Source organism: Sebastes fasciatus, chromosome 20, assembly GCF_043250625.1.
Source record: "Sebastes fasciatus isolate fSebFas1 chromosome 20, fSebFas1.pri, whole genome shotgun sequence".
Lineage (NCBI taxonomy): Eukaryota > Metazoa > Chordata > Actinopteri > Perciformes > Sebastidae > Sebastes > Sebastes fasciatus.
The window spans coordinates 22,694,769-22,720,396 of NC_133814.1; the positions used below are offsets into that span (position 1 = coordinate 22,694,769).

Sequence of the window (25,628 nt, forward strand, 5' to 3'; positions counted from 1 at the left end):
TTTCTTGTAGTGCATAGCCATTTATTAACGCTGACATTGTTTGAGAGCATGGACGAATCTGTACAAGAAACCACAGCAGCAAAGCAAAGCATTTCACTCATCAGGCCGAATGAAATGATCGGACGGGCTTGTTACAGTCCTGCGACAGCCACAGATTTTTTTCTCTTTTTTTGTCAGAGCATTGAATTTATTGATGGATTTAATGAGAATTTCAACAACAAAAAAGTATTTAAACAGCACTTACCAACCCTACCTTTAAACTTTGAGAGAACAGTTAAATAATCTGTCAGTTGCCTTTTTATTTCTTTAGTTAACCGGTTACAACGAGGAAGGTATTTCAGATTTTGGATCGCTAGTTCAATATTACTTATTATACCAGATGATTTAACGATTCTGAGCCAGAGTGAAGTTAAATATGCAACTACTGCACTATTTAAAAAAAGGACCATACTTCTGTTTTTACAAGCGATAACATCTAAACAACAAAATGTGTATACTTTATATATTACAGATGAGGTGTTTTGTAAATTTTGCTCCTGTTTTTGTACTTTTCTTACCTTCCATGCAGCCACTGGTTTCCATTTTATCTATTAAAAATCAATTTCCAGACTCTTGAATCTTGGTACAGGTGTGTAATCCATCATAGTGAACATTAAGTCTGGATCATATTTGTGTTGAAGTTACAGTATTAATGCTGTTAAAGTGCAGTTTGAGTTGAAATGTCTTTTTTTTTAACACTAATTATTGCAGACTTGGATGTTTACTGTGATGACTCCACATCTTTAGCAAGTTTCAAGACAGGTCCACGGACTAAGTTTTTATATATTGGTCGCACTGGTGCACCCAAAACTTTTCACTGCGCTTATTGGCGACGCAATAATACATTTTAAGTAGGGCTACAAATTTGTTTTAATGCCACTAATTTCTTTAACGCATTTACGCAAATTAATCTTTCGGAGGTTGTAGCGGGCTCCGTTTTAAAGCTAGAGTGAAGATACTGGCATCATATGAAACTAGAAAACCTAATGAATCCATCGGTACTCTCTTGTCACAAAGGAGGTTAAATAATACTCCAAAATTACGCACATTTTTGGCGAGGAAAAACTGGCATGGCCATTTTCAAAGGGGTCCCTTGACCTCTGACCTCAAGATATGTGAATGTAAATGGGTTCTATGGGTACCCACGAGTCTCCCCTTTACAGACATGCCCACTTTATGATAAGCACATGCAGTTTTGGGCAAGTCATAGTCAAGTCAGCACACTGACACACTGACAGCTGTTGTTGCCTGTTGGGCTGCAGTTTGCCATGTTATGATTTGAGCATATTGTTTTATGCTAAATGCAGTACCTGTGAGGGTTTATGGACAATATTTGTCATTGTTTTGTGTTGTTAATTGATTTCCAATAATAAATATATACATACATTTGCATAAAGCAGCATATTTGTCCACTCCCATGTTGATAAGAGTATTAAATACTTGACAAATCTCCCTTTAAGGTACATTTTGAACAGATAAATGTGCAAGCTGTTTGGCGATCATCGGAGCAGAGAAGAAATTAATTCTGAAATTAATCTGGACCAACGCCTCTGATCAGAATTTGATATCTCCCGGGGAGACAGGTGGAGGAGCGGGTGCCTCCGGTGATGATGTCGTTCAGGGCTGGAGACAGATGTAACGGCACCGCAGCTTTTTTCTTGAAGTAAAAACAATAGTTTTCTTAATTTTCAATTACCGGTATGTTTTAAGGTTGTGATGTCACTCAAGGGGAAGTACGGGGCACAATTTGACTCAAACAGAGAGACAGACCTGCTAAATGTCAGGCGCATGTGCAAGCCCTGCAAGAGTCTGATTACTTTTCAGACTGTACAGAAATGAATGATGATGATATAGACAGGATTTATAGCAGAAGGGGTACGTCGGTATGGTCCTTTTAATACAGTTTGTGCACTGGGAAGGGTGTATATATGAGAGCCTGACTAATTATACCGGATTTTTGAGGCTGATACAGATAAATATTTGAGAAAAATCTGATAAAATTTTCGTTTTTTAACATAAATTAGAGCTGAAATGATTAGTCAATTAATAGATTAGTAGGCTGACAGAAAATAACAAATAACTATATTTGTAAATCCTCATTTACAGTGAGCGGGACATTTTGCTCTCTGCTGGACAAACTATGTAATGACAACACTGTTTCTAAACGACCTCAATCATATCTTTGGCATTTCTGTAGCGCTGTAAGTTGTAGCTGACATTTACTCACATGTTAACGTTATATCTGTGATATGATAAAAGATCCACTCAGTTGGGCTCTAGTTTGCATGCCAGACATTGTGTATTAGCTGTGAGATTGAGCTGGTTTGACTGATGTAAGACTATAAAGACTGATGAGCTCTACATTCACACAGCCTTCACTGCACATGCTCAGACTGCCACTTCCAACACCGGCTTTATGCAGAACTCTGACTGGAAGTTAAGATGTGACTCGACGCTCCGATGCAGCTCAGACATTGCACTGAATATCTCTCAAATACACCCCACGCTCCATGTAGTGCAGCGAAACATAAACCTGGTCAAACTCCAGAAAAATAGTCGACGGGGAGACGTTTAAGACGATGAGTTTTTTTAAAAACAGGCTGTAGTACAAAGAGGGTACAAGAGCGACAACAATTCCATAGGAATTTAAGACGATTCAACACATCTGTCCATCCCCCTTTGTCTATCTGTACAGACTCTTCACCTCCCAGCACCACAAACAGGGTGAGGGGATGCAGGGTTGCCCATCTTAAATGATATTCATGATTTCCGCATATTAAAAAAACAAAAAAAATCCCAGAATTCACAGGTGGGAGCGGAAAACCTGCAGCTCCGGAAGTCGATGGCGGCAGATGAGAGTTTAGTTCTTAGACGCTTGCTGAGATTCGACAAACTCCTTCGCTGCGGATGACAGATTTTGCATCAGCTGTCTGATCACGACCTCCTGCTCTTTGGCCCAGGATAGGCCGTCGTCCACGGCGACGTTGACGGGCACACACATGGCTTCCTTCTGAAGGTCCGTCAACCGGCAGGCGGCGGCGACTCCGGCCAATCCCAGCAGCAGCAGGAGGAGGAGCTTGAACATCATGCCAATGAGAGAGCGTCGAGGTTTAGCTGCCGATTCCACAACGGCCTTTTTATCTGCTGAGATGACACGAGAGAGGGTGACGTTAGAACAACTCTTAAAACACTAAAGACAAACTCTTAAAAGAACTAATCAAGTATACAAAACAGATCCTGGGATCAAGGAAAGTTCAACAAGAGAATCCGCTGCAAAAAAAACTAAATTATCACTATGCTTTTCCCAAAATCCATTTATGTGCGTTTATCCACTTAATGTTTGTTTTCTAGGTTTATTTTTCAACATCTCAGCTCATGAATGTTGGATGTTGAATCATCCGTGAATGCATCAGTCCGATGCACTAGACATCTTAATCTTTTAACTGTCTTTAGTATCAACAATCTACAGACTTGTATGTGTGTATGTTTATTTATAACATTTTATTTCAGCATTTTTATTTCATCTTTGTTTACTTTTAAAAACATCTTGAACAAACATGGTTAACTTCCCTTTTACAGTGTCGACTGTGGGACAACTACTGGAAAGATAATAATTGTTAAATATGTATGTTCTTTTCTACTTATTTTTACTTTTTTCCTTTATTTTGTAACATATTTAAGAGAGGTCTATCTTTAAGTTCTAAGCTTCCCGTCTCCCCTGGACGAGTTTTTGTTCACTTTAAATTCATGTATATCGGAGTATACTTCGTTATACTAGGTAAGTGTGTTTGTATATATTTTGACAAATAATAATAATGTTAATCTAACTGACTGTTAACTGTGACTGTCTTTGTTAGGGCTGCACAATTAATCAAATGTTTATTGAAATCGCAATATGGCCTACTGTAATTTTCAAATCGCAGGATGAGGAGGAAATCGCAATATTTGTTAAAGGTCTTAAAAGGACTTTATTCTACTAAGTTTAAGTTAGTAAAAGAAAGACATGAACTAGCCCTTTAAGAGGTGCATCATCCAGACCTTTAGTCTCACCTGCTCCCTGTCCGTTCTTTTTCTTCTTCTCCTCGCTCTTCTTCTTCTGTTGTTCCTTCGCAGCCACGGCCGCCATCTGAGCGTTGTACTCTTTCCTCCTCTTCTCCTTCTCCTCCGCCTTCTCCCGTTTACGAGCCTCCTTCTCTTTGGCCTCCCGCTCCCTCTGCTTCACCTCCTTCTTCCTCTCCAGCTCTGATGGAGGGAACAAGAAAATATTGTGTTTAGAAGAGATGCAGTCAGACATTAATATAACTGTATTTATGGTTTCCAGCCATCAATGAAATACACGTCATCCTCAGCAGGTAAAGCTCCTGAGAACACAAAAGAACAATCATTACTATCTTTATTTTTTTTTAGACCTTCATTCTCTCCTTTAGGCTGGGAGTAACTGGACTAAACTGGCTAACTGTATATAAACTACTTCAAACTAGCTCCACCTCGACCTGCTACAACAGTAAAATGCTGCTTACATGTTAATGCACAAGTATTTACAATCTAATGTCATATAATAAAATATCAGTCACAGAGGTGGAACAAGTACTTTTAACTTTTGATCATTTAAGTAGATTTTGCTGAAAAGGGAGCTCTATACCAGTGGTTCTCAACCTTTTTCGTGTCTAGATAGATACACATTAGGTCACGGACCTCCGTCTGAAAAGATTTCTCCATTCCCCATTTTTCTGGGGACCCCCTTGAACTCCCTCAAGGACTCCTGGGGGTCCCCGGACCCTTGGTTGAGAACCACTGCTCTACATGATATCCAGAACATTAATATAGTAGCAAACAACTATTTGCCATGTAAAGATTATATTGAAGTAAAGTCTACCTGAGCAGAGAATGAAGTCGATCTCCCTCTTTGTGTTGTAATCCAAGCTTCTTTGTGCTTTGTTGACCGGCCGTGCGTGCCTTTTTTAGTGCATTTCATGCAAGTGAGCGTGCCTCACTGGCTAACTCACGGCCGCCGCTCTGTACCGCACTCATACGGCGGTTACAGCTGATAACGCCGTCCCGAGAGCCGTGCGGAGGCAATAGAAATGCTCCCAATCTCGCATCTTTTTTAAATGCAGGACTTTTACTTGTTGGAGTATTTTCACATTGATGTATTGGTACTTTTACTTAAGTAGAGGATCTGAGTACTTATTCCAGTACTAGTGAATGACACTGTGTTAAACACTTTGATTTAGAGAACGAGATTGATATGATACCGGAGTTTCAGCTGTTTGTTATTTAAACAGGAACTATCTCATCAAAGAGTAAGAAAGCAAAACTACAAATCTGTCCAGACATTTGATGCCAGTTTTCAGTACCGTACCAAAATAGTATTACCACCTTGCAATTGTAAATTCCCTCCAGGCGTTCCTGAGATATCGTGTTCACGAGAATGAACCCACGAAAACGGCCACAGCTGTCTCGGAGGCATCAAAAGTATTGAGGTTCGATATCTAGCCTTACTGATCAAAATACAGTTGATCTGCTGAAATTATTTTGAGGTTCAAATAAAATAAAATGTCCTGACACCCACCTTTTCCCCTCAAAAGGCGTTTCTCTCGTGCGCGATCGACCTCGTCCTGAAGACCTCTCATGTGCTGCAGAACCTGGAAGAAAATGTCTTTTAGTTTTAGATACTGTAAGCTGCTTAACTGATCTCTTTTCTGTCATTCTTCGCTCTATCTTTCTCTGTCTCTCTCACCTTGGTGGCACACTGTTTACACTGCTTCTCATCCAGACAGTCTCCTGCTGCCTTGGCCAGGTCGGCCTCCAGCGGGTTATCCTTCAGATCCAACCACTTCAGACTCTGAGAACAAACACACACACAGACTGAGTCAAATAAATACCGTCAGAGATCAAAACAAAGCCAGCTCACACATAATGGAAGTAAGTAATGAAAAAGAGAATAATTATGTAAAAATGATCATTCCCTCTAACATTACAAATCATATCACATTGCAATATTAGTCAAAATAATCGCAATTAGATATGTTTTTCAAAATCGTTAAGCCTTATATAAATGTAACATGAACAAACAGTGCTTGTGTCTGGCACCCACCCTGAGCTGAGAGACGCTGACCGGCAGGACAGTCAGCTTGTTGTTGTACAGGTCCAGATGTTGAAGGCTGGAAAGGTTCCCCAGGTCGTCTGGTAGACAGGTCAGCTGGTTTTTACTCAGATCCACCTTCACCAGGTGGGTCAGGTTGCAGAACTCTGGCTACAAGAAGGAAACCCAAGCAAAAGAAATAAGAACTCAAGTCTTAATATTCGTACTTTGTTAGTGACAGTGATGACGTTGGAAAATCTGCAGGTAAAGTTGAAGGTTAGGTTGTAAATAAAGGATTTTAGTATCAGAGTTTGCTCAAAAATAGTAGTCAAGTCTCACAGATTTGCCTCGGATGGGATTTAAAACATACAACACCCTCTATCCTCAGACTCTTTTGATTCAGACAAAGAAAGGACAAAGTAACATTCGATTCACATTAATCCTCACTTCATTATGCCAGTGTTGTAGTCAAGACCACCTAAACAAAGACCAGAGCGTATCAAGACCAAGACTTTGAGGGGTTGAGACCAAATCAAGACCAGAACAGTGCGAGTCCCACATTACATGACACACTTATGATAAAATGTGGACAATGCAAACAGGCGCTCCTCAAATTGATCTGAAAGATCCACATTCCCATAAAAACACCTACTGAAGACAAATGAAGATTCCTCTTAATTCACCTCCTTTATAGGCCCTTTTCACTGCAGCCTATTTTGATATGTCATTGCAGGTGGTGTAATTAATAACATTAATTACAGCCCTGTTCCATTAAGGTGTGCCAGGGCGGTGGTATTGCGCATGCTGACTCACTGGAATGGCTGTGACACTAAATAGACCTAGGGATGCACCGATCCGACGATTTCAGTACCGATACGATACCTGGGCTTTGAGTATCGGCAGATGCCGAGTACCGATCAGATACCGGTGTTTAATTAATAAGCTGTATGCCTCACTGTGTGGAAGTGACTGGGAACATTTTATGTGTAAGGCAACATCAGGCCTCTAAAGTAAGGAGGAAGGAACCTGCCAAAATCAAAAATAAATGAATAAATGACTCAATAAATGAATAAATATGTCATTAAATGTAGCAAAAATAATATTAAAAATAATTAGTTAATTGATCAAATGGGACAAATTGATATTTCTGTTTTAATTTGAATCTTTGTTTATTTATCTTTGTATTATCTGTGTCCTGTACAGAGCCGGGCATATGCTGTCGAGCCGAGAATGAAGACTGGAGTTGATAAGCAGAAGAAGACACCGTTTAGCTAATTAACATATAGTCATGCAACTTGACCCCATGATGACACACGTTGAGTGACAGCCGCTATTTGCATAATGAGGCAGAAATGCATAAAGAAATGTATAAAGAAAAGAATACAGAAATAAGTTTGGGAAAGTAAATAAGGGGTGAAATGCAAAGGGAAAACCATGCATATATAAATGCATAAATACATAAATAAATACACACATTTAAAAATATAATACATAAAAATAAATGCAAAAATAAAAACACATTTAAAAATAAATAAAAATAAAAATAATAAATAAATCAGAATGCACAATACCAGGATCCTGAAATTAAAGCAACTAAATGGAATTCAGCCATCATTAGTTCCATTAATTAATTACACCTGTGCTTCTCCTACTATGACATATCAAAATGTCTTCCATGGAAAAAGTACACATTACTTCATTTTAAAGGATCAAAAAGATTGGAAACCATACATTTAAGGGTTTACTTAAATGCAGAATGCTGTGTGTTTGTACTTACAGGAAGGGAGATAATGTTGTTGCAAGACAAGTCCAGAACAGTTGCTTTGGTGAATAAAGCCTGTTGGGATAAAATCACAGAAATCATCAGTTTAAATTCTTAGCATTAAATGTACATTTATTTATTTAAATGTATTTATTTATTTAATTTCAGGATCTTGGTATTGTGCATGCTGATTTATTGTCAGTCTCACTGGGACACTTGAATGGGACAGAGCCATTGTTAGTGTTATTAGTAACACCTGTGCTTTGTTCCACTATGTCAAGTCAAAATGTTTGCTGTGAAAAAGGCCTGTTGTTTAGTTTTAAGGATCTTTAGTATGAACCTGCCAAATTAAAAAAAATAAATTAATAAATAAATAACTTGATAAATAAATAAATGTAATTAAATGCAGCAAAAATAATAAAAAAAATAAATGTAGCCATTAATTAATTGATGAAATGTGACATAAATTTATATTTGTTTTAATTTGCTTCTTTATTTATTATCTTTGTATTAATTCCCTAATTTATTTACTCTTGTTTAATTTTCCCTTTGATTTATTTATGTATTTATTTATATTATTTTTTTAATGATTGATATATTAATTTGCTATTTATTATTATTATTTTGCAACAATTTTTATTTATTTACTTTTGCATTTATTTTTCACTTATTTTATATTTATTTTTAAATGTGTGTATTTATTTATGTATTTCTATAAATTCAAAAATATTGATATATTTTTGCATCCAATTATTTATTTATGCATTTGTTTTATTTATTTCATATTTATTATTAAATGTGTGTAATTTATGCATTTATTTTTTAATTTATTGATATATTTTTTCATCTAATTATTTATTTATGCATTTATGTTTTATTTATTTAATATTTATTTTTAAATGTGTTTTTATTTATGCATTTATTTTTTTATATATATATATATATATTTTTAAATGTATTGATATATTTTTGCATCTAATTATTTATTTTTATGTATTATATTTTTAAATGTGTGTATTTATGTTTTTATGCATTTATATATGCATGTTGACATGTTGAGTAGCTAACTCACCAGCTCTCTGACTGGCACCTCTGTGAGGTTACTCAGGCTCAGGTCCACCTCATTACCGTTGATTTTATCCTTCAGATTCAACACTTTGCTGCTTTTACTCATCCTGGAGGCTGTGGGGAAGTGAAGCGAGAAAAAAACACAGTTAAAATGTGAAAATAAAACACCTAAAAGAGGTGAAACACATTTAAAAACACAGTTTGTCTCTTCTTCTTCTTCTTCTGACTAGCAGAGAGCAGGAAACCCCGTTTAAACCTTCACGTTTCACACCGTTTAACTCACCTGTTTATGGGAAAACGGTGACAAGAAACTGTGTTGAAGTGTGATGAAACGAAGGTGAATAAACACAGTTGGTTCCAACTTGTAAATGTGAGTAAAGTTGGTGGTAGAAGCTGAGAGATGTTGGAGAGTCTGAGTGTAGCTCTGACTGACTGACTCAATGGAGATCCACGTCACTGATTGAACGACAGCGCGGTGACGTAGGAGCGAACAGCGCCACCTGCAGGCCCGGAGGACAAAACGCACACTGAAGGACATGTAGAAGAACTGAGTGTAAATATAAATGTAAATGTAAATATAGATGTAAATATAAATATAAATGTAAATATAAATAAAAATATAGATATAGATATAAATATGAATATGAATATGAATATGAATATAAGTATAAATATAGATATAAATATAAATAGAGATATAAAAATAAATATAAATATAAATATAGATATGAATATAAGAATAAATATAAATATAAGAATAAATATAAATATAGATATAAATATAAATATAAATAAAAATATACTATTTATTTATATTTTATTTCATTTATTTTTTTAGTGAACAACTACAGGACAACTACAGGACATGTACAGGAACCGCACGTAATGAATATTAATATAAATATAAATATAGATATAAATATAAATATGAATATAAGTATAAGTATAAATATAGATATAAATATAAATAGAGATATAAAAATAAATATAAATATAGATATGAATATAAGAATAAATATAAATATAAGAATAAATATAAATATAAATATAGATATAAATATACTATTTATTTATATTTTATTTCATTTATTTTTTTAGTGAACAACTACAGGACAACTACAGGACATGTACAGGAACCGCACGTAAATGAATATAAATGTAAATATAAATATAAATATAAATATAAATGTAAATGTAAATATAAATATAAATATAAATATAAATATACTATATATTTATTTAAATTTTATATTTATGTATTTGTTTATTCATATTTTATATTTATTTATTTATATTTTATTTCATATATATTTATTTATTTATTAAAGGTCCCATATCGTGCTCATTTTCAGGTTCATACTTGTATTTTGTGTTTCTTCTAGAACATGTTTACATGCTGTAATTTTTTTAATTTATTTTCCTCATACTGTCAGCCTGAATATACCTGTATTTACCCCTCTGTCTGAAACGCTCCGTTTTAGCGCATTTCAAGGGAACTGCAACGGAATTGCGTTGCTAGGCAACAGCTTGGGTCCATCTTTACTTCCTGTCAGCTCATGTTATTCACATACACTGCAACAGGAAATAAACTAGGACACATTTAGAATGTTTACGTTTAAAACCGTGTAATGGTCTAAATATTGTATATTTGTGACATCACAAATAGACAGAAATTCTAACGGCTTGTTTCAAACGCACAATTTCTGAATACGGGCGGTGTGTGTTTCTCCGTATATTGAGTGTTTTGATACTTTCACAGTATTTATATAGCACTTAAACCTGCTTTATAATATAAAAGACATGAAAATCTCACTTTTTACAATATGGGACCTTTAAATGAACAAAATAATATACATGCTATATGTCACTCATCATGCATATAATTAACCTGTTTTTTTTCTAGCATATAGTCAATCTATCCACTCTGACCCCATGACAGCACCCTCATTTGCATAATGAGGCAGAAATGCATAAAGAAAAAAAATAGAGAAAAAATAAAGTTTGGGAAAATAAATAAGGGATGAAATGCAAGGGGAAAATAGTGCAGAAATAAATAAATACACACATTTAAACATAAATAAATGAATAAAAAATAAATGCAAAACTAAATAAATACATTTAAAAAAAGATACAAATAAATACATACATAAAGAAAATGGAAAATAAACAGAAGAGTAAATAAATGAGGAAATTAATACAAAGATAAATAAATAATTACAAACATTTCAAAATAAATAAATAAAAATGAATGCAAATGTAAATAAATACATTTAAAAAGTGAAGCAAATAAATACATAAACAAATAAAATGGAAAATAAACAGAAGAGTAAATAAATAAGGAAATTAATACAAATATAAATAATTAAATAAATAAATTAAAACAGAAATATCAATTTATGTCACATTTGATCAATTAATTAATAGCTACATGTATCTTTAATATTATTTTTTGCTACATTTAATGACATGTTTATTTATTTATCGAGTCATTTATTTATTTATTCATTTATTTATTATTTTGGCAGGTTCCATCCTCTATAGCAGTATAGGTATAATATAAGTATGAAATATACAATGCAGAGTGTAATTACAGGTTGAGGTGTGAATATGATATGAATACAATAAATACACAATACATCCAATATGTACAATATAGACAGCAGTATAAATATGAATATATATAAATTATTTAATTGTGGTGCCATCTTAACACAATTGTCCAAAATTTGTTTTGGAGTCAGCACGTGTCTTTTTATAAATTTAGATTTTCCCCATTAATAAAAAAAAAAACAGTTGTTAAAGAAAAGCAAATATTTAAAGTATGGCAGATTTTTAACTTCTCTCTCAAGCTCTGTTTTCTTTTCATTCTTAACATTTTAGTCAGTAATTGTGCAAAGTCATGAACGCCATTAAGGAGAAACAGTCTGAGAGGTCCTCATTTGTATGATTCATCACTTTGAAGCCACAAAAGAGCTGAGAGCACCTCTAAAGCGTCTCTAATCAATACTGTTACAGTAACAATGGATCTTGTGACTACTTATTAGGTGAAAAGCGGTCACTTGTGGTGATGAACCCACAGAGAATTATCAACCGACTGCAGCTCCATCTCAGCTCTGAGGAGCATTTTACCATCTTTCATTTCATTGTTTTCGTTTTCTGGCCTTTTAGTCTTACCTAAAAATGTGAGTCAACCTCACACAAATGCAATAGAAACAAACTCAATGGATTTTGTGTCCTTAATATGTTCTGAATCAGAGGAAAATGTACTAGGGAATTGTATGAAGGGAAAGATTGGATATTAGGGCCACATTGAGGGGAAAAAAATTGGAGATTTCCAGAATAAAGTCATAATATTACGAGAAAAAAAGTCATAATATTACGAGAATAAAGTTATAACTTTAGAGCAGGAAACGCTGACCAATCAGGGCAGAGTAGGAGGAGACAGGCTCTAAATCAGGGTCTCTCAGACAGAGGCTAAAATAGGCTCTGAGCAGGCAGAGTGAGGAGGACACTATGAGAAGAATAAAGTTTTTTTTGAACATTAAAGCATGTAAACATGTTCTAGTACAACATTAAAATACATCTATGAACCTGGAAATGAGCATAATATGAGACCTTTAAAGGAACCCTGACTTTCGTTGACTTAACGGCCACAGGTGTCACTGTTAACAAGCAATTTCTGATTCTTACAAACAGTCCCTTTAAGTATTTAACATGCATATATGTTTTCAATAACACATGCTTAAAACAAAGTCATTGTTTTACCTGTTCAAGATAATACAAGGTGATGCTGAAATGGCAGTATAAATGGTCAGCTTTCGCCGCTGCACAATTTGACCTGCAGCATGACTTGTCGTCAGTTATCAGAAATATTAGCACTATTATTTTCGTCACATTTCAAACCGAAAAACATGGAGGCAAAAAACAGACTGGCAGCTATGATGTAGAGAATGAAGAAACCTCTGTTGATCGTTTTAGCCACTCCGGTCCAGTAGCCGGGCTTCCCTTCTTCCTTCCTACAGCTGAAGAGCAGAGTCAGAGTTTTCACCGCCTCCCTCTGCTCGTCTGAGAGCTCCTCATAGTCACGGGACTCCTCCGTCAGTTGGCTGCTGCTACCCTGAAAAAAACAGTTAAATAAGCTGTGGTTACATAATGTGACTATTAGGGTTGTCAACTTTGGTCTTTATTTACCTCGTTGTCTTGGGATGCAGAGTCTTTCTCCTTCAGATGCATCACTAAAATCGTCTCCATGAGGCTCAGCATCATCAAACTAAAAATCCCAATGCAGTAGACCGCTGAGGGGAGAAGGCAGCATCATTAATACGGACAAATGACCACACACTCAGTCAGTATATGTGCTGCTCCTGCTCATATGAATTACAGTCCAATAAAGTAATGCCTCTGAGCTTCTTTACCTATAAGAGGAATCCTGTCTGAAGAGGAAGGCAGAATCTCATTGAGAATAAGCTGCATCACGGTGACAGCGAGCAGCACAGTGACCTTGAAGCTGAGCTTCTCGCCGCTGCTGTCTGAGATCAGGAAGGAGGCCATGTCCAGACAAAAGAAGAACGTGATGGGTAGCAAGAAGTTGGCGATGTAGAGGGCAGACTGCCTCTTCATCTTGATCTGTGAAATGATGTAAGGTGGTTGATGTTTACATTTGTCAAAGGCAAAACCGAATCAACTACGGGTATTACAGGTATGCACACAACAAGTGACTTCAACTAATTTCTTTAACGGATTAACGCAACTTGCATTTTTTGGGTTGTAGTGGTCTCACTTTTAAAGCTAGAAGATATTGAAGATATTGGCATCATATGAAACTAGAAAACCTCAGGAATCCATTGATACTAACCATGTTATACTAGCTTGTTGGGAAGAAGACTAAATAACGCTCCAAACTTACAAGGGGTTCCTTGACCTCTGACCTCCAGATATGTGAATGTAAATGGGTTCTATGGGTACCCACGAGTCTCCCCTTTACAGACATGCCCACTTTATGATAATCACATGCAGTTTGGGGAAAGTCATAGTCAAGTCAGCACACTGACACACTGACAGCTGTTGTTGCCTGTTGGGCTGCAGTTTGCCATGTTATGATTTGAGCATATTTTTTATGCTAAATGCAGTACCTGTGAGGGTTTCTGGACAATATCTGTCATTGTTTTGTGTTGTTAATTAATATTCAACAATAAATATATACAAACATTTGCATAAAGCAGCATATTTGCCCTCTCCCATGTTTATAGGAGTATTAAATACTTGACAATTCCCCCTTTAAGGTACATTTTGAACAGATAATAAATGTGTGACTAATTTGCGATTAACTGCGATTAATCGTGATCAACGGCCCTAATATGTTCCTGCTTTTTGGACATTTACCAATGACATGCCTGTATAAAGACTAACAAAATTGAAATACTTCAGTAAACTACTTGTAGGTGGAAATGATAATGAAACATTTATTTTACACTTCTGTGTGTCTGTGTCCAGAAATACTTACAGTGTAAACAAACACGCTTTGGTTGAAGCCAAAATTATCAACAGTTTTGTTGTCCGTGGTCAAGTCGAGGAACAGCCACTCGGACTGGGTCCGCATCATCATTTTGCTAGACCACTCTACGCTCCATGAGACGCTACCTGCTGAAACAAACTCTATATCCTTGTCTGAGGCGGGAGATAAAAATAAAACAATGAGGTTTCCCTGCAGGTTAACAAAGAAGGAATATATGCTATTTGTTTTCAGGTGACATTCAGTAAACTCACTATAAAAATCATTAAAGCAAACATGCATTCAAACTTAAACAGACACAAGAACAGGTCACGCTCACCAGAGTATATGACAGACTTGAAAGAGAGGTTGCAGCTCTGAATGTCGAAGGGGAATTTGTAAATTTGCATCCTGCAGGTGCTGACCACCACCATGTTGTTTCTGAGTAGGACGCTACCGTTACTGGTAACCATGAGATAAGGACTCTGATCGGCCTTGTCCTTATTTGTCCTGTATGAGAACACACACACAAATGCTTTTAACTGAATTTCACATTATGTTATTAATATACTATAGAACATAACTTCATGTAAAACATACTGAGAGTATGCAATGAACTGCACCATATAACTGCAGTATATGTGGTTCATTACTGGCTGTTTGCAGACACGTTCAAACTTACATCTCTTCAATAGTTAAATCTGGCTTCCACAATAATTTAGTAGGAAGATAAATCTCCTGAATACCACAGAAGTCATCAGGATTCCAAGAAATGTTGTCACCCCGCCACCACTATAGAGGAAAACATGCATTTAAACAAAGAAAGTTGATTTTCCCAACAGAGGTTTGAGAGGTTTTCATTCAATCAAAAAGGGCTTTCTTCCTCAGAGAGAACTCACCGAATCAATCCAAACGTATGAAACAAATTTCTGGTCCTTCTCGTTCTGTGGGCAAAGAAATATGTCAGACGTCTCGGGAACTGTCATGAAACTTAGCACAAATTCAATGTTAATACAAGTTCATAAACATCAGTTCATATGACAGTTTTGAACATGCGCACCTGAGGACTGTACTAAGAAGCAGGATTTGGGGCTAACGAAGTAACTTCAGGTTTAACCCTGGGTTTCATAAGTGCTGCTCCAGAGCAGGTTATGTTTGAGATAATGGTAAGTTTCCACAGGGGCGTTAGTCGTGCTAGTCGTCGCTGTTAGTCGTCGCTGTTAGTCGCCACTGCTATCACTGCTGCTAGTCACTGCTGCTATTCGTCGCTTTTATCACTGTAAGTCGCCGCTGCTATCATTGCTAGTCGTTGCTGCTATCACTGCTGCTAGTTGCGTTTGCTAGTCGCCGTTGCTAGTCGTTGTCACTGCTAGTTGTTGCTGCTAGTCGTTGTTGCTGCTAGTTGTTGCTGCTAGTCGTTGTCGCTGCTAGTTGTTGCTGCTAGTCGTTGTCGCTGCTAGTTGTTGCTGCTAGTTGTTTGTAATAGTCGATGTTGCTGCTAGTTGTTGCTGCTAGTCGTTGTCGCTGCTAGTTGTTGCTGCTAGTCGTTGTCGCTGCTAGTCGTTGTTGCTGCTAGTTGTTGCTGCTAGTCGTTGTTTCTGCTAGTTGTTTCTGCTAGTCGATGTTGCTGCTAGTTGTTGCTGCTAGTCGTTGTCGCTGCTAGTTGTTGTTGCTGCCAGTCGTTGTCGCTGCTAGTTGTTTGTGATAGTCGATGTTGCTGCTAGTTGTTGCTGCTAGTCGTTGTCGCTGCTAGTCGTTGTTGCTGCTAGTTGTTGCTGCTAGTCGTTGTTTCTGCTAGTTGTTTCTGCTAGTCGATGTTGCTGCTAGTTGTTGCTGCTAGTCGTTGTTGTTGCTAGTCGTTATCGCTGCTAGTTGTTGCTGCCAGTCGTTGTCGCTGCTAGTCGTTGTCGCTACTAGTTGTTGCTGCTAGTCGTTGTCGCTGCTAGTTGTTGCTGCTAGTCGTTGTCGCTACTAGTTGTTGCTGCCAGTCGTTGTCACTGCCAGTCGTTGTCGCTGATAGTCGTTGTCGCTGATAGTCGTTGTCGCTGCTAGTTGTTGCTGCTAGTCGTTGTCGCTGCTAGTCGCCGCTATCGCTGCTAGTTGTCATTTCTGTGATATCGTGGTATGTTGTTACTTGATTTTGTGATATCCTGTTACATTACAAACAAACAGAGAAATGGAGCCAATATAACCTCCTCAACAGTAAATGATAATTGTAATTTATAATTATAAACAACCACCTACCATTTCTAGAATGGCATAGAGTAGTACATCCAGGTGTACCTTTGTGGGCGATTCAGCGCTCCCAGGCCGGGTCATGGAGAACAGCTCATTATTTTTAGTCAAGTTCAGATGCTCTAAAACATCCAGATGCCTGCAGCAACCATTGGAGGACTTCGCCTCTACAGTGAAAACATCAGGACACATTCTCAATGAGAGGGTTCAAGAAATGTGATGTTCTTCATTTTTCCTTTGAATTAGAACTTCAGATCACTCATGATGTCATCTCAGTTACTCATTAAAATAAAATCATTGTATGTATTCACTGCATCTGAATTCATCATATAAATTTCAGTGTTTTTCAGCTATTCTACTGGCACGGTTATGTCGGTCTGTCAGTCAATCCACCACTTTGACCCAGACATGAAATATCTAGTTTTGTTGCCTAAACCTAAAGCCTGGGGCACACTGCCCGCTTCATGCTCGCGTGACGGCAGCGTCGCGTGTTGTTTTTTATTTCGGCGTCCATGTTAACAGGTTAGAGTGGACACACTGCCCGCATGAGACGCGCGTCTGACGGTGACAGTGAAAGTGATCTAGTGACTGTATATTAACTTCATACCAGCAAGACTTTACTACAGTTTCGAGGTTTATCTGTAGAATATGTTACGGAGATGAAAAAAAAGTAAAGTTAAGTAAACTTGTTTTTAAATCAACACTTCCTGCTTTCATTTCAAAATAAAAGCCTTCAGGCGTTTTTTCTATAGACAGAATCCCTTCATTTGTTAACACGAGGCTTTTATTCTGAAATATGAGCAGTCAGTGCTGTGGAAAACGCAGTCACTTTGGGGGCTCCAAAAATTTATAAAGTTTGGGGTTTAAATCAACACTTCCTGCTGTCATTTCTAAATAAAAGCCCTAAAGCGGGTTTTCTTTGCACAGAATTCCTTCATTTGTTAACACGATGCTTTTATTCTGAAATATGTGCCGGACAGTGATGTGGAACAAGCAGAGAGATGGAAAGCATCATAAATGAATACAGTACGGAGTTTTAATTGTGGATTATTACTATTATTTACTAATTACCACACGTTTCTGAACCTTTCTCTGTCTAAAATAAATATAAATTATATTTCTCATGAAGTTAAATGGCCATTAAAAGGCAAACTCTATGTAGAAAGAAAGGGCTGACAGCAGCATCAGAAACACAGCTGACAGGTAGCAGACACGCTCCCGACAGGCAGCTAACTCATGTCTAGTGTGAACACCCTAGGTGTGCATCACGCGGCCACGACGTGACGCTGCCGTCAGGCGAGCCTGAAGCGGGCAGTGTGCCCCAGGCTTGAGGAGTTTTCTGACAGAAAGGGCTTTCTGGTTAAATTTGCCCGTTTTTTATTTATTCTCGTTTCTTCACTTTATTGTAAAGCACTTTCAACTACACCCCCTTAATGAAAGGCTCTTTTTCAATCATTAAATATTAATCCAGCTCACAAATAGATACCCAACCAATACATCAATTTTTAAATGTGGGCATTTTTACAGTCTACATAGGTTTCCATTTGAGATCCATCTGCTATCACCAAATGCATGTAATCAAATCATAGCCAGCAACACTCAGAACTGTCTGAAAACCTAATTCAGTTGCAGCAATTTAGAAAGCAAAAGTACAATCAAAATTATATATACTCAGTTGCCAGTTGTTTAGGTACACCTACGTAGCTAAAATCAACCCAGTGTAATACGATATCCCTGCAATAAATGCTACTAGTGTACAGTGACATTGCGACCTTTAGAGTTTGCATTAGTGTTTCTAATATTTTATCATGTTTGTATCAGTGAATTGGCTAAATATTAGACACACCTCCCACCATTCACCAGCACCACAAACTACATTTTCCAAAATGATTGTAAAGTTTGCATCAACATCTCTTTCAAACAGTTTCAACAAAGAAATAAACATTATACTAAATATCTCACTCAACCTCTAGTGGTATGCAGATAGTTTTGAGTCTGTCCAAGTTTTCTTTTCAGAAACCATCAGTGTCCAACTGTTACTCTTGATGAGCCACAGACTTAATTACAGTGAGGTCTGTAGATTATTCAGAGCAACAGGGATGCTGTGAGGATGAAAGAAACCTTACCTGCGAGGAGGAGCAGAGAGAGGAACCCTGACAGCATCATGACATCGGGATCAGTGAGAATCTAAAGTCTGTGAGAGGTTTGTACAACAAATGTGCTCTCCGGAAACATTACCCGATGAGCGGTCATCCTCGTAATGGAAGAGGGCAGGGCAAACAAACCAACCGTTTATCGTCTAAGGCAGTGATTCCCAACCAGATGAACTCCATTGTGTACTTCTGCAGTTGAAAGAGCATACCTGGAAATATTGAAGAGCGGCTCAGTTAATTTGACAAGATACATTATAATTTGGTGAAGAATGAATTATGGTTTAGGCACATACTGTACCTTTAGGGGAACGATACAAGTAAAATAGCCTTTGTTGCAATTTGTGTGAGGTGAAGTTACATTATTACTGGACTGTTTTGGTTCACTCTCACCGCCCTCACACACACACACACACACACATATACAGAGAAAAAAAACACAGAGAGAATATGTTTTGTTTTTATTGTTTATTTTTGCATTACAACGAATCTGATACATGTTGTCAGAGCCAGTATAGAAAGCAGATATCAGGACTGTTATTTCATGAATAAAGCAAAGTAATGCAGAGAGAGAGAGATGTGAAAGAACACCACAGAAAGACTACATGATAATACTGAACCCGTATACAGAAAAACCCATTATATGGCTTCAGAATATTATAGATGTGTTTCAGATGTAGAATAACTTCTGTGGCTCCGAAGGACCCAAGTCAGAGAAAATTGCTCAAATTACTACAAATCTTTAACAGAAATCCTGCGTTGCAAACTGGTGGGCTTGATGCATACTCGAAACTAAAGGTCAGGATATCTCTGCTGCAATGATTTTAATAATTCTTACTTTAGCCATGTTAGCGCTGGCAAAGTCGGTTCATAAAGCTTAGATAAGATTCAAACAAAGCTGTGAAAACGTGTGATAGGAATTTGCTTGCACTTAATTACATCCTTCATTGTTTAAATATTTTATACAATAAATTGTACATATTTTAATGTTTTGGGTGGATTAAAAGGATTGCCCAATATGACATATTTATGTAGGACTACATGCAATCTTGTTAACACCTGTATGCATACATTTTCCCAAAGACTGGGACAGGAGATTTTATTAGGGTCGCCAAATAAATTTGCAGAATTTCTTATATCGTCTTTTATTTAAGATTTCTATCTGCAGTACAGATTTGAGCCACACAAGGAAGCCTGAATGTTCATATTGTTCTGTTGATTGTAGCCTATTTATAACATATGAAAGGCTAGTGTACATTCAGTTTGTTTTACTGATGAGAGGAAAACCACAAGAGCCTGTTAACTCCACCTAAATGCATTTATTTTCTCTCATTTATTAAGTATTTTAACATGCGTATGTTTTCAATAACACGTGCATAAAACAAAGATGTGATTTATCAAACGTATATCTCTTCAAAATGGTTGTTTTACCTATTAAAGATAATATAAGGTGATGTTGAAATGGCAGTATAAATGGTCAGCTTTCGCCGCTGCACAATTTGACCTGCAGCATGACCTGTCGTCAGTTATCAGAAATATTAGCACTATTATTTTCGTCACTTTTCCAACTGAAAAACATGAAGACTAAAAACAGACTGGCAGCTATGACGTAGAGAATGAAGAAACCTCTGTTGATCGTTTTAGCCACTCCGGTCCAGTAGCCGGGCTTCCCTTCTTTCTTCCTGCAGCTGAAGAGCAGAGTCAGAGTTTTCACCGCCTCCCTCTGCTCGTCTGAGAGCTCCTCAAAGTCACGGGACTCCTCCATCAGTTGGTTGCTGCTACCCTGAAAAAAACAGTTAAATAAGCTGTGGTTACATAATGTGACTATTAGGGTTGTCAACTTTGGTCTTTATTTACCTCGTTGTCTTGGGATGCAGAGTCTTTCACCATCAGATGCATCACTAAAATCGTCTCCATGAGGCTCAGCATCATCAAACTAAAAATCCCAATGCAGTAGACCGCTGAGGGGAGAAAGCAGCATCATTAATACGGACAAATGACCACACACTCAGTCAGTATATGTGCTGCTCCTGCTCATATGAATTACAGTCCAATAAAGTAATGCCTCTGAGCTTCTTTACCTATAAGAGGAATCCTGTCTGAAGAGGAAGGCAGAATCTCATTGAGAATAAGCTGCATCACGGTGACAGCGAGCAGCACAGTGACCTTGAAGCTGAGCTTCTCGCCGCTGCTGTCTGAGATCAGGAAGGAGGCCAAGTCCAGACAAAAGAAGAATAGGATGGGTAGCAAGAAGTTGGCAATGTAGAGGGCAGACCGCCTCTTCATCTTGATCTGTGAAATGATGTAAAGTGGTTGATGTTTACATTTGTCAAAGGCTAAACTGAATCAACTACGGGTATTACAGGTATGTACACAACAAGTGACTTCAACTAATTTCTTTAACGGATTAACGCAACTTGCGTTTTTTAGGTTGTAGTGGTCTCACTTTTAAAGCTAGAAGATATTGAAGATATTGGCATCATATGAAACTAGAAAACCTCAGGAATCCATTAATACCAACCATGTTATACTAGCTTGTTGGGAAGAAGACTAAATAATGCTCCAAACTTACAAGGTGTTCCTTGACCTCTGACCTCCAGATATTTGTATTAAATACTTGACAATTCTCCCTTTAAGGTACATTTTGAACAGATAATAAATGTGTGACTAATTTGCGATTAACTGCGATTAATCGTGATCAACGGCCCTAATATGTTCCTGCTTTTTGGACATTTACCAATGACATGCCTGTATCAAGACTAACAAAATTGAAATACTTCAGTAAACTACTTGTAGGTGGAAATGATAATGAAACATTTATTTTACACTTCTGTGTGTCTGTGTCCAGAAATACTTACAGTGTAAATAAACACGCTTTGGTTGAAGCCAAAATTATCAACAGTTTTGTTGTCCGTGGTCAAGTCGAGGAACAGCCACTCGGACTGGGTCCGCATCATCATTTTGCTAGACCACTCTACGTTCCATGAGATGCTAACTCCCGAAACAAACTCTATATCCTTGTCTGAGGCGGGAGATAAAAATAAAACAATGAGGTTTCCCTGCAGGTTAACAAAGAAGGAATATATGCTATTTGTTTTCAGGTGACATACAGTAAACTCACTATAAAAATCATTAAAGCAAACATGCATTCAAACTTAAACAGACACAAGAACAGGTCACGCTCACCAGAGTATATGACAGACTTGAAAGAGAGGTTGCAGCTCTGAATGTCGAAGGGGAATTTGTAAATTTGCATCCTGCAGGTGCTGACCACCACCATGTTTTTTCTGAGTAGGACGCTACCGCTACTGTTAACCATGAGATAAGGACTCTGATCGGCCTTGTCCTTATCTGTCCTGTATGAGAACACACACACAAATGCTTTTAACTGAATTTCATGTAATGTTATTAATATACTATAGAACATAACTTCATGTAAAACATACTGAGAGTATGCAATGAACTGCACCATATAACTGCAGTATATGTGGTTCATTACTGGCTGTTTGCAGACACGTTCAAACTTACATCTCTTCAATAGTTAAATCTGGCTTCCACAATAATTTAGTAGGAAGATAAATCCTCTGAATACCACAGAAGTCATCAGGATTCCAAGAAATGTCGTCACCCTGCCACCACTACAGAGGAAAACATGCATTTAAACAAAAGAAAGTTGAGTTTCCCAACAGAGGTTTGAGAGGTTTTCATTCAATCAAAAAAAGCTTTCTTCCTTAGAGAGAACTCACCGAATCAATCCAAACGTATGAAACAAATTTCTGGTCCTTCTCGTTCTGTGAGCAAAGAAATATGTCAGACGTCTTCGTCTAGCACAAATTCAATGTTAATACAAGTTCATAAACATCAGTTCATATGAGAGTTTTGAACAGGCGCACCTGAGGACTGTACTAAGAAGCAGGATTTGGGGCTAACGAAGTAACTTCAGGTTTAACCCTGGGTTTCATAAGTGCTGCTCCAGAGCAGGTTATGTTTGAGATAATGGTACGTGTCCACAGGGGCGTTAGTCGTGCTAGTCGTCGCTGTTAGTCGTCGCTGTTAGTCGCCACTGCTATCACTGCTGCTAGTCACTGCTGCTATTCGTCACTTTTATCACTGTAAGTCGCCGCTGCTATCATTGCTAGTCGTTGCTGCTATCACTGCTGCTAGTCGCGTTTGCTAGTCGCAGTTGCTAGTCGTTGTCACTGTTAGTTGTTGCTGCTAATCGTTGTTGCTGCTAGTCGTTGTCGCTGCTAGTTGTTGCTGCTAGTCGTTGTCGCTGCTAGTTGTTGCTGCTAGTCGTTGTCGCTGCTAGTCGTTGCTGCTAGTTGTTTTCGCTGCTAGTCGTTGTTGCTGCTAGTTGTTGCTGCTAGTCGTTGTTGCTGCTGGTCGTCGCTATCGCTGCTAGTTGTTGCTGCTAGTCATTGTCGCTGCTAGTTGTTGCTGCTAGTCGTTGTCGCTGCTAGTCGTTGCTGCTAGTTGTTTTCGCTGCTAGTCGTTGTTGCTGCTAGTTGTTGCTGCTAGTCGTTGTTGCTGCTGGTCGCCGCTATCGCTGCTAGTTGTTGCTGCTAGTCATTGTCGCTGCTAGTTGTTGCTGCTAGTCGTTGTCGCTGCTAGTCGTTGTCGCTGCTAGTTGTTGCTGCTAGTCGTTGTCGCTGCTAGTTGTTGCTGCTAGTCGTTGTCGCTGCTAGTCGTTGTCGCTGCTAGTTGTTGCTGCTAGTCGTTGTCGCTGCTAGTCGTTGCTGCTAGTTGTTTTCGCTGCTAGTCGTTGTCGCTGCTAGTCATTGCTGCTAGTTGTTTTCGCTGCTAGTCGTTGTTGCTGCTAGTTGTTGCTGCTAGTCGTTGTCGCTGCTAGTCGCTGCTAATCGCCGCTATCGCTGCTAGTTGTCATTTCTGTGATATCGTGGTATGCTGTTACTTGATTTTGTGATATCCTGTTACATTACAAACAAACAGAGAAATTAAGCCAATATAACCTCCTCAACAGTAAATGGTAATTGTAATTTATAATTAGAAACAACCACCTACCATTTCTAGAATGGCATAGAGTAGTACATCCAGGAATACCTTTGTGGGCGATTCAGCGCTCCCAGGCCGGGTCATGGAGAACAGCTCATTATTTTCGGTCAAGTTCAGATGCTTTAAAACATCCTGATGCCTGCAGGAACCATTGGAGGACTTCGCCTCTGCAGTGAAAACATCAGGACACATTCTCAATGAGAGGGTTCAGGAAATGTGATGCTCTTCATTTTTCCTTTGAATTAGAACTTCAGATCACTCATGATGTCATCTCAGTTACTCATTAAAATAAAATCATTGTATGTATTCACTGCATCTGAATTCATCATATAAATTTGAGTGTTTTTCAGCTATTCTACTGGCAAGGTTGTGACGGTCTGTCAGTGTAACGGGGGGTTCTGATCCTCTGTTTACTTCCTCTAAAAACAGTTCATGACGGCCCCGTTAACTTATTATTTTACCGCTGATAGCGGTGGCAGTCAACAGGCTCTGCGTTGTGTTTGTTTGTAGACCAACGGCTGACGGTTAACGGTTAATGTTTCACTCCAACGACCACAGACAGCTCCGATGTTGATTCAACAGATATTAATTTTGCTTACAAGCACTTAGGGACACACGTTCACCTGGGAGATACAAGCCCGGTTTCAAGATTATACACTATACATAGACTATACATTAATATTTACAGATTAAAGTTTACACACACACACACTCACCTGGGAGATACAAGCCCGGTCTGACTTGTTCCCCCAGTTATAAGCTTTTATAGCTCCATCGTTACCATGGATACCATAGTATTACATTCTAAATATTAAATAACTGCATAAAAATATGAAAATAACACAAATATGTACACCTAACGATTATCAAATAAAGGTGAAATTACTAAAAATATAAATAGTAACAAGAGTAACAATTTATTAAAGCTGCAATATGTATCTAATGTAACATGCAAGAGGCATATGTTACATCAGTCAATCCACCACTTTGACCCAGACATGAAATATATTTTCCTAACCTAACCAAGTAGTTTTGTTGCCTAAACCTAAGGAGATTTCTGACAGAAAGGGCTTTCTGGTTAAATTTGCCCGGTTTTTATTTATTCTCTTGTTTCTTCACTTTATTGTAAAGCACTTTCAACTACACCCCCTTAATGAAAGGCTCTTTTTCAATCATTAAATATTAATCCAGCTCACAAATAGCTACCCAACCAATACATCAATTTTAAAAAGTGGGCATTTTTACAGTCTACATAGGTTTCCATTTGAGATCCGTCTTCTATATATCAGCAAATGCATGTAATCAAATCATAGCCAGCAACACTAAGAACTGTCTGAAAACCTAATTCAGTTGCAGCTATTTAGAAAGCAAAAGTTCTATCAAAATTATATATACCCAGTTGCAGGGATGCTGTGAGGATGAGAGAAACCCTACCTGCGAGGAGAAGCAGAAAGAGGAACCCTGCAAGCATCATGAGATCGGGATCAGTGAGAATCCAGAGTCTGTGAGAGGTTTGTACAAAAAAATTTCTCTCCCAAAACATTACCCCACGCACGCTTATCCTCGTAATGGAAGAGGGCAGGGCAAACAAACCAACAGTTTTTACCATCTAAGGCAGTGATTCCCAACCAGATGAACTCCATCGTGTACTTCTGCAGTTGCAAGAGCATACCTGGAAATATTTGTGTGAGGTGAAGTTACATTATTACTGGACTGTTTTGGTTCACTCTCACCGCCCTCACACACACACACACACACACACACACACACACACACACATACAGA

At 37.7% G+C, this 25,628-nt stretch overlaps 3 protein-coding genes across 5 annotated transcripts; all 3 read right to left on the reverse strand.

Annotated features, from left to right (window-relative positions):
* On the reverse strand, positions 1-9,412 carry lrrc59 (leucine rich repeat containing 59). Of its 2 annotated transcripts, none has more exons than XM_074619377.1 (8): positions 9,238-9,412; positions 8,959-9,068; positions 7,902-7,961; positions 6,137-6,295; positions 5,780-5,884; positions 5,612-5,684; positions 4,090-4,281; positions 1-3,180 (listed from the first exon to the last, which is right to left on the reverse strand). In XM_074619377.1, exons 2-8 carry the CDS (start codon positions 9,058-9,060, stop codon positions 2,900-2,902), a joined length of 972 nt encoding a protein of 323 aa, XP_074475478.1. In that variant the 5' UTR covers positions 9,061-9,068; positions 9,238-9,412; the 3' UTR covers positions 1-2,899. The 2 variants fall into 2 exon arrangements, with proteins under 2 accessions (XP_074475478.1, XP_074475477.1); XM_074619376.1 differs by having other exon boundaries at positions 1-3,183.
* Positions 9,413-11,317: 1,905 nt separating this feature from the next.
* On the reverse strand, positions 11,318-16,872 carry LOC141758586 (5-hydroxytryptamine receptor 3A-like). The gene is made up of 8 exons (XM_074620152.1): positions 16,690-16,872; positions 15,345-15,389; positions 15,128-15,237; positions 14,786-14,955; positions 14,458-14,621; positions 13,370-13,580; positions 13,146-13,249; positions 11,318-13,071 (listed from the first exon to the last, which is right to left on the reverse strand). The coding sequence occupies exons 1-8, from the start codon at positions 16,870-16,872 to the stop codon at positions 12,811-12,813; spliced, it is 1,248 nt and encodes a 415-aa protein (XP_074476253.1). The 3' UTR covers positions 11,318-12,810.
* A 2,889-nt stretch (positions 16,873-19,761) lies between these two features.
* On the reverse strand, positions 19,762-25,376 carry LOC141758588 (5-hydroxytryptamine receptor 3A-like). 2 transcript variants are annotated; one of them, XM_074620154.1, is made up of 9 exons: positions 25,278-25,376; positions 23,853-24,010; positions 22,577-22,621; positions 22,359-22,468; positions 22,017-22,186; positions 21,689-21,852; positions 20,912-21,122; positions 20,688-20,791; positions 19,762-20,613 (listed from the first exon to the last, which is right to left on the reverse strand). In XM_074620154.1, exons 1-9 carry the CDS (start codon positions 25,315-25,317, stop codon positions 20,353-20,355), a joined length of 1,263 nt encoding a protein of 420 aa, XP_074476255.1. In that variant the 5' UTR covers positions 25,318-25,376; the 3' UTR covers positions 19,762-20,352. The 2 variants fall into 2 exon arrangements, with proteins under 2 accessions (XP_074476255.1, XP_074476256.1); XM_074620155.1 differs by having other exon boundaries at positions 19,764-20,613; positions 23,892-24,010.
* Between the last annotated feature and the right edge of the window lie 252 nt (positions 25,377-25,628).

Bases quoted from the DNA above. Each gene is read 5' to 3' on its own strand.
- lrrc59 (XM_074619376.1), bottom strand. From the start codon at position 9,060: ATGAGTAAAAGCAGCAAAGTGTTGAATCTGAAGGATAAAATCAACGGT. The intron at 7,962-8,958 runs GTGAGTTAGCTA...TTATCCCAACAG, and splicing joins AGGTGCCAGTCAGAGAGCTG to GCTTTATTCACCAAAGCAAC. The intron at 6,296-7,901 runs GTAAGTACAAAC...TCCTTCTTGTAG, and splicing joins ACAACATTATCTCCCTTCCT to CCAGAGTTCTGCAACCTGAC.
- LOC141758586 (XM_074620152.1), bottom strand. From the start codon at position 16,872: ATGTGTCCTGATGTTTTCACTGTAGAGGCGAAGTCCTCCAATGGTTGC. The intron at 15,390-16,689 runs GTAGGTGGTTGT...CTTTGCCCACAG, and splicing joins TCTATGCCATTCTAGAAATG to AACGAGAAGGACCAGAAATT. The intron at 13,072-13,145 runs GTAAATAAAGAC...TGTTTTTTTCAG, and splicing joins CTGCATCCCAAGACAACGAG to GGTAGCAGCAGCCAACTGAC.
- LOC141758588 (XM_074620154.1), bottom strand. From the start codon at position 25,317: ATGATGCTTGCAGGGTTCCTCTTTCTGCTTCTCCTCGCAG. The intron at 22,622-23,852 runs GTAGGTGGTTGT...CTTTGCTCACAG, and splicing joins TCTATGCCATTCTAGAAATG to AACGAGAAGGACCAGAAATT. The intron at 20,792-20,911 runs GTAAAGAAGCTC...TTCTCCCCTCAG, and splicing joins AGACAGGATTCCTCTTATAG to CGGTCTACTGCATTGGGATT.